Genomic DNA, 7500 nt, shown 5'->3' on the forward strand with positions numbered 1-7500 from the left:
GAATTTCCGGTGTTGTGGCTGTCCTTCGTGAGTGTAAAGGTGGGTGGATATAGCAGGTCCACATCAGCAGTACAGCTGCCAATATTTCAACCTGCTCTAACAAATAAATAACAAACAAACAAATGAAGAAAACAATAACAAGGCAAAATTTGTCACTTTGCTTCCAGCCTTTAACTGTTGACCTTGTAAAAAGCAATCTTTACTCAAACAACACTTACTTACCTTCTTCATAAACAGACAATAGACTGTCAAGTTCCTTCTTTCTCTTCAGATCCTTTACATTCGTAATCAGAGAAGGAAACTGTTCTATCTCATCTCTAATCCCAATTTTCAACACATTCAATTCATCCTGTGAGTAATGAAGAAGATGTAACAATAATTTAACCAAACCATTGCAATGGAATAGTTGGATCAGCAAGCATTAATTTTGCAACGAGCTGCAGCACTTACTAATCTTTTAAGAACTGCTCTGGATTGTCGATACTTGTATCCACTCATGAATAAAAAGGCAAAGTAACAGCACACAGACATAACGTCACCCTAAGAGAGACACGGAAACTATCAGCAAGGGATAATAAGTTTAATACCTGTAAACAAATACCAACAGTTCATCACTTTTACCACATTAGCTACAACACTGAATGAAATAAATTTATTTATGTGAAGTGCAGGTAAAAGACAAAAGGGAGAAAAGATCCTCACACTTATAAGGACAATTTAAGCACCTATAGACACCTCAAAAATTCATGGGGCTTCATATTGGGATTCAAACCCATTCATGAACTCTGCGATGCCAGTGCAATGCTCTAGTACATAAGGTTGGCCATGAGGGGCAAAGCAACAACCCTGCAAAGCATGACTTTAAACCTGTTCTTACGCTACAATTACCTAGCGTTCTTTACAGTTTTGACAATCCAGACAAGAAAGGCTAGCAAACTCCAAATTATGTGGCCCTGGTTTAGTTCTCAGATTAATCAGAGTCACATGTGGGTTGAGTTTGTTGGTTCTCTTCTCTGCTCCAAAAAGTTTTTCTCTGGACATTAATTGTTGATTTCAGTTTACAGTGTTCCCAATTAGTGCTCCTGTGCTAGAAGACTAGAAGAGACACTTATAATAAAGAAAGTTCCTTCCTTCCTATGTTCAGTGCAGCATAAAGGTTTGAAAATCTGAAATCTGAAAATCTGTTGGCGTAAGAGCAATGGCATGCAAATTACATTTATTTACATTTATTTTGGTACCCAATTCTGTTAGGTCTAAACTGACAACATGTTCGATTGTGTCAGCCCAACGTGATGATAAAGGAACTTTATTTAAGTGTCTAGTCGTTCTAGCGCTGGAGCGCTAATTGGGGACACTGTAAACTGAAATGAACAATGAAAGTAAATCAAGTCAAATGTTGGTTTTTGAGGAGAGGGGAAACCGGAGTACCCGGAGAAAACCTCTCGGTGCAGAGTAGAGAACCAACAAACTCAACCCACATATGACGCCGAGTCCGGGAATCGAACCCGGGCCACATTGGTGGGAGGCGAGTGCTCTCACCACTGCGCCATCCCTGCACCCCATTATGTTTTGCACTAAAACAGTATCAGACGACAGTCTGGCCAGAATACACAATAATATTATGCATCTATGTCTGGGTATTCTAGAGCCAACAATTCAAAAAGCAACAAAATGTCCCAACAACAATAAAACTGCAGGATCAACTTCGAAATCAGTGCTTTAAAAATTCTGTTATTGTAAAGCTTACCTCAACTAAGTCTTGTGAATCAAAGGGATTCGAAGATTTAAACATTTGGTTTGCAGTTGTCAAGGCAAGGTTTATAGTCCACCTGAAGAGATACACAAACTGGGTTAACACTTGGTGTAACATTTTATTCAGTATCAAATGTGGGCACGGATCTCGGACTCACTCACTCAAAAAATGAAATGACAATACAGAGCAGTTCTCAGGAGTCAGGGTGGCTTAGTGGTTATCTATCGGGCCTCCCACCACTGCGAGCCGGGGTTCAATTCTGGCCTCGGCCAGCATGTGGGCTGAGTTTCAGTCAATCTCAACCTGACTCAAGGGTTTTTCTCCGGGTACTCCGGTTTTCCTCCCTCATCAAAATCGACTCACAGCTAATTAACATCTAGCTGTGGTTCTGTGCTCCAACATCAAACATGGACTGTATAGCGGCAGCCAGAGGCGCCTTTGTATGCTTTCAGTCCGATTTCGTGAGCCGCGCCCTTCGCAATTCAGTCCTCGACTGCAAGTAAGGGTGATTAGCACTAGCAATATTTATTTATTTTATTTATTTTAAAGTTCTCTTACAGATAAAAGCTATTACAGACTCTCTTGAACGCTGACTGGTTGACCAAGACTGGTTAGAAAGAAACATTGAGAAAATGAAATTCTCGATACTACCACCCACCCCAAAGGAGCATAAACAAAACTAATGAATCTGTGTTCACGGACTTATCATCAACAGAGACTTATTTTGTGTCTGTATAGACAAGGCTCTCATCACGTAAGCCAAATGACCCCTGAGAGTGAGCCTTGATAGATTTTATTCTGTCTGGGGAAGGAAGGGGGGGAGGATGGAGGTCCTAGGGCGTTTGAGGTGTGAATAGGTTAAGAAAGGCTGTCCTATAGCTATTTGTTTGCTAGAACAAACAAATCTGCCACTAAACAGTCTTACAACACTTTCATCTGACAGAACAGACCAGCCAGACTGAGCATTTGGAAGGCTTAACACTTAACTGTAAAACGCCTTCAAATTAACACACTTCCAGAATGATCTAAATTACATGTATATGTTGTAGTTCAATTTGCACTTTAATTTTCTTTGGTACAAATTGTTTTTGAACTGGTACAAAATGTATTGGACTGGTACAATTTTAATTTGTGCTGGTGCAAAAACAGTGAAAATAGTTAATGTTTGTTGAACACAAAGAACACACTTCATTGATAACTATGATTGATAACAGCTGTTTGCCATTCATTTACTTAGTTCAAGAGGTTCCTGAAATAAGGTTTGCTGAGCATTCAGAGCAGGACAAAAATAGCAAGACTTGTTGGAAATACTTAACAGTCTGGTTTGAACAAGAATAACATGAGTGGTTTTAAGCACTAATTACACAATTTAAGCCTAAAGGAGGGGAGAGGGAGGGGTAGGAAAATAGAAGGAAAGAAAGAAATAACATGTTCTTTTTTAGACCCCCTAAAAACCACGCCCCTGTTTTTTAACTATACCCCAAAAAAAGGAAAATTCCTTTTATAGACAGTCCGAAGAAAGGAAAATTCCTTTTTTAGACAGTTGATAAAAATAAACCAGTACAATTAAAATTGTACCAGTTCAATATATTCTGTATCAGTTCAGAAAAAATAGCACCAAACGAACTAATTGTACAACAACATATACACGTACAGAAGAATGCGAGGGATTTCCATGTAAGTGTTCTTTCAAAATTGCTGCATTTTATTTGTAAACTGATGGGTCTGTATGGCCAGTTCTGACAAAAGGAAAGCGCCCTTAGATTATTAGTTTACCTACCTATCGTTTAGTAAAACTTCTGTGGTGAAGGTTTCTGGGACAAATGAATTTACCAGAGCACAGAGAACCCTTCAAGTACAATTTAAGGAAAGTCAAAAGTCAAACATCAAAGAACTAAGAATAGCAAAAGCCAACAAATTGAAAGCAATCAACTAGCTATGAATGTTGTGCTTCATTTTATGAAACTACAGTCTTGTCTAAAATAGCTGGAAAATGACAAAGTGGAAGATGGTGGCCTTCATTGTCACACCTACCTGCTGTCTGTTAAGTCACTTAAACTCTGAAAACACACAACAATAATAATAATTATTAGAATATCACTAAAGTCAGTACACTGTACTGCCCACAACTTGAACATTATTTTAACCATAATCTTAGCAATAACTGTTAGGGTATTAAGGTGCAGGTGAGTAGTGGTAGAGGCTTGTTGAGTTGTGTTTCTGCAGACGCTCCAGAAAAAAAGGTTAGGTTTGTTTTGCGTACCATGTTGGGAAAAAATATAGCGGTCAGGAAATTCAAAGTTGGGGTGTCATGCATGGGATTGGACGAGAGGGAATGATGTCATAGGACCCAGTTCCCCCACGGATCCTAACAAAAGAGAAAGGATTAGACTTACGTGGGAGACCGAGATCAGGTCGGAAGGAATCCATGTTAAAAGAGGGTAAAGGGAGAAGGGTGATGAAAGATATAGAGGGACGAAAAGAAGGATCGGATGACCTTATGGTAAGGTCTCTGGAAAGGGCGGGAACCCACCAAAAAGAAGACGTGAGAGTTCCACAGTGTTCTCATGAAGGAATGTTCCATAAGGTCCCTACTCAATTCAAAAAACGTTGCCCTGCATGCGCACCCTGTAACACTAAGTGTCGTCAAACCCAGTTTGAAGAGAAGGCGAGCGTTGGCCACATAGTCCAAATTCAGTTCATCCTCAGTGTCCGACAGCAACTCACGGGTGTCCTTGTTAGCATCATCGTTCTTGGTGAGACAGTAACCATAATATTGTAAATGGTTTGAACCCAGGAGTCATATCATTAAGTAAAGTACGATCGTCCGGGTGAGTGTAGTCCTGAGAAGGACTGTTTGAGATGACATTGACTGACGTTTTGACAACCTGAGCGGAAGTCAGGCTCTGAAGATGACTTCCGCTCAGGTTGTTGAAATGTCAGTCAATGTCATCTCAAACAGTCCTTCTCAGGACTACACTCACCCGGACGATCATACTTTACTTAATGAGTAACCATAATGATACATCATGGCGGCTCCCAGCTGAAGTACCTATTTGTTGTAAATGAGTTGATAGTTTCTGTGGATGGAATGGGTATGAATCTCGTACTGTTTTGATTTTCGGGTGGTTTTATGTGCTTGACAATAATATTGTTTTGGCGCAACACCTCATAATTGAGCTGTGCCTTTCCCTCTACATTGAGAGAATGGCCTTTCACTCTACACTCTGTCTTGTCATCATTACACATGTACCCCTAGTTATTGGGTCCGCCCTAACAGAATTCACTTTGTTAGGGATAGGGTTTGTGCTGACCAGATCTGAGTTTGGTGGTGAACTCACGAAGATGCGTACTGAGGGTGATGTCAGGTTAAGCGGGACAATGCACGTCGAGGATGGAATCGGTGTCGTAATAGAGGACCCATTTACCTAGGAGTTCCAAACAAGCAAAACAGGTGATAGTCTTCTCTCCGGACTCCTGTCGGACGATGACTAAAATTTACATGGTGCGCATGTGGGGCACTGTTTTTTGAACTGAGTAGGGACCTTATGGAACATTCCTTCGTGCAAACACTACGGAACTCTACTTTGTTTGTATATATTGTATCTATTATTAAATGAGACTTTTTCAATATTCAAAAACATGTGTCTCATCTTCTTTTTTGGGGGGTTTCTGCTTTTTCCGTGGACCTTAGCAATCCCCAGCTTCGATGAGGTCATCCCATCCTCCTTTGCATCCCTCTATATCTTTCATCACCTTCTCCCTTTACGCTCTTTTTCAACATGGATGCCTGCTGAACTGATCTTGGTCTCCCACACACGTCCAATTCTTTCTCTTTTGTTCGGATCCATGGGAGAACTGAGTCCTATGAGATCATTCCCTCCTGCCCGATCCCATGTGTGACACCTCAACAGTGGTTCCGCTGGAAGATGGATCACAAAAATTATCAAGAATATCGCTCAAAGTGTGACAGCGACATGATTCAAACTTGGCATGAGTAATAACCCTTAAGTAAGGTGCAAGATGGTGCAGAGTATGACGTAATCATGGCAACAATTTTGGCTCCAGTCCCTTTTGATTATAAATGATGTTTCTTAATTTCCTCTCAAATCAAGCAAGACAGACAGTCCTGCTCAAAAGACACATAAAGCCCATGTTGCTGTAGGTCTCCTAATCAACTCATTGAGTGTGAATGAAGGTTTGGTTAAGACAAAAAGCGGAACACCAGTTCTGCACAACCTTGATCTGGAAGCAAAAAGGTTGCCATGGCAACTGTACAAAGGGTGTCACTTTATGTGCTGGCTGATAAACATTACTATTGCCAAGTTTGAAGAGAACTGCGGTAATATTTCCAAGGATATTTTAGATTTTGTGATTTGCTTTCCCCTTGGAACAACTGATGACGTCATCAGTTTCAACACAAAAACCTTAATATCTCCCCAATGATATGAAATATTTTAAAAATGAGAACACCATGTTTCCTTTCTTCAAAAGATATTTCAAATAAGCCTTGGTTATTTTTTGTTTCAATAGGCACTTTAATAGCTACACTGACTACTCAATAAATATTATTCCAGTTGAATTTCTTTGCAGTGTACTTAATCACCATGGAGACAGAGAACGCCTACAAACTTGCTTTCCTTGACACTGCAGTTTCAAGAGAACTGGACGGCCACTTCACCACCAGCGTATACAGGAAGCCTGCGCACACTGATCAGTACTTAGCGTATGATTCCCACCACCCGCAATCACTAAAATGCGGGATTGTCAAGTACCCCTACAAGCAAGCCAAACATCTCGTAACAAAACCCTCTGTTATCTCCAAGGAGAAGAAGCACCTGTCTTCTGTTCTTGTCTGTTTACCATTTTTCTTTCTTGCAGGTAACCACCAAGTCCAGGAAACCGAGTAGCAGTGCTGAGCCCACGATCAAGTCCAAGTCTGCTGCGGTTTTACCCTATGTCAAAGGCCTATCCAAACAACTTTGCCAATGCCTACAGCAACAAGGCATACGCACTGTTTTCAAGTTGGAGACTACATTAAGATCACATCTAGTACGACCAAAAGACGCTGTCGAACTGACTAAACAAGATGGCGTGGTTTACAGGATTCCCTGTGAATGTAGTAAAATGTAGATCGGCGAGACTGGAAGACCTATCCAAGATAGAATCAAAGAACATGAGCAAGACATACGACTTGCCCGTACCCAGACCTCCGCTGTTTCAGAACACGCTAACAACGCCTGACACAGCCCTCTTTGGGACGAAGTAAAGTTTATTGGTCGTGATCCTCATTGGTACACACACAGGGTCAAAGAGACAATTCACATAAGACTTCACCCTAAAAACATCAACAGGGATAGTGGAATAGAAATTCTGGAAGCATGGAAGCCCATGATCAAGAAGCACAACAACAGCAGAACCGTACGATAGTGGACTGCTGAAGGAACAACACACCGAAACAGGGAGGATCGAAATGCATCAATTACAGCTGCTGAAAACCAAACAGTCACAGTGGAGCATCCTGCTTAAAAGGTGACGCGTAACCAGTTGACCTCATCGCCTGATGAAGACTAGCAGTATGCCGTGGAAATGTTGTGATCTACATCACAAATGACCACATCGTGAGACAAATGAGAACACTTTATTATTATCATAATTTTTATGATAAGGGCCTTAACCCTTTGACGTCCAAACCGGCTAGACTTAGTATTTTACTCTGTCTAACACCAGACTATTTTACTCGTCAA

General features: G+C 40.9%; 1 protein-coding gene across 2 annotated transcripts in view; it reads right to left on the bottom strand.

The window, feature by feature from the left end:
• The window catches only part of LOC138029244 (uncharacterized), a 35139-nt gene that overhangs the window by 16826 nt on the left and 10813 nt on the right, over positions 1-7500 (bottom strand). For both annotated transcript variants that reach the window (XM_068876955.1, XM_068876954.1), the window contains exons 10-14: positions 3788-3813; positions 3534-3602; positions 1748-1829; positions 451-540; positions 223-349 (exon numbers count right to left, since the gene is read on the bottom strand). In XM_068876955.1, the coding sequence (XP_068733056.1) occupies positions 223-349; positions 451-540; positions 1748-1829; positions 3534-3602; positions 3788-3813 (394 nt within the window). The remainder of the gene's footprint in view (positions 1-222; positions 350-450; positions 541-1747; positions 1830-3533; positions 3603-3787; positions 3814-7500) is intronic.

This window comes from Montipora capricornis, chromosome 13 (genome assembly GCF_036669925.1).
Source record: "Montipora capricornis isolate CH-2021 chromosome 13, ASM3666992v2, whole genome shotgun sequence".
Classification (NCBI taxonomy): Eukaryota; Metazoa; Cnidaria; class Anthozoa; order Scleractinia; family Acroporidae; genus Montipora; species Montipora capricornis.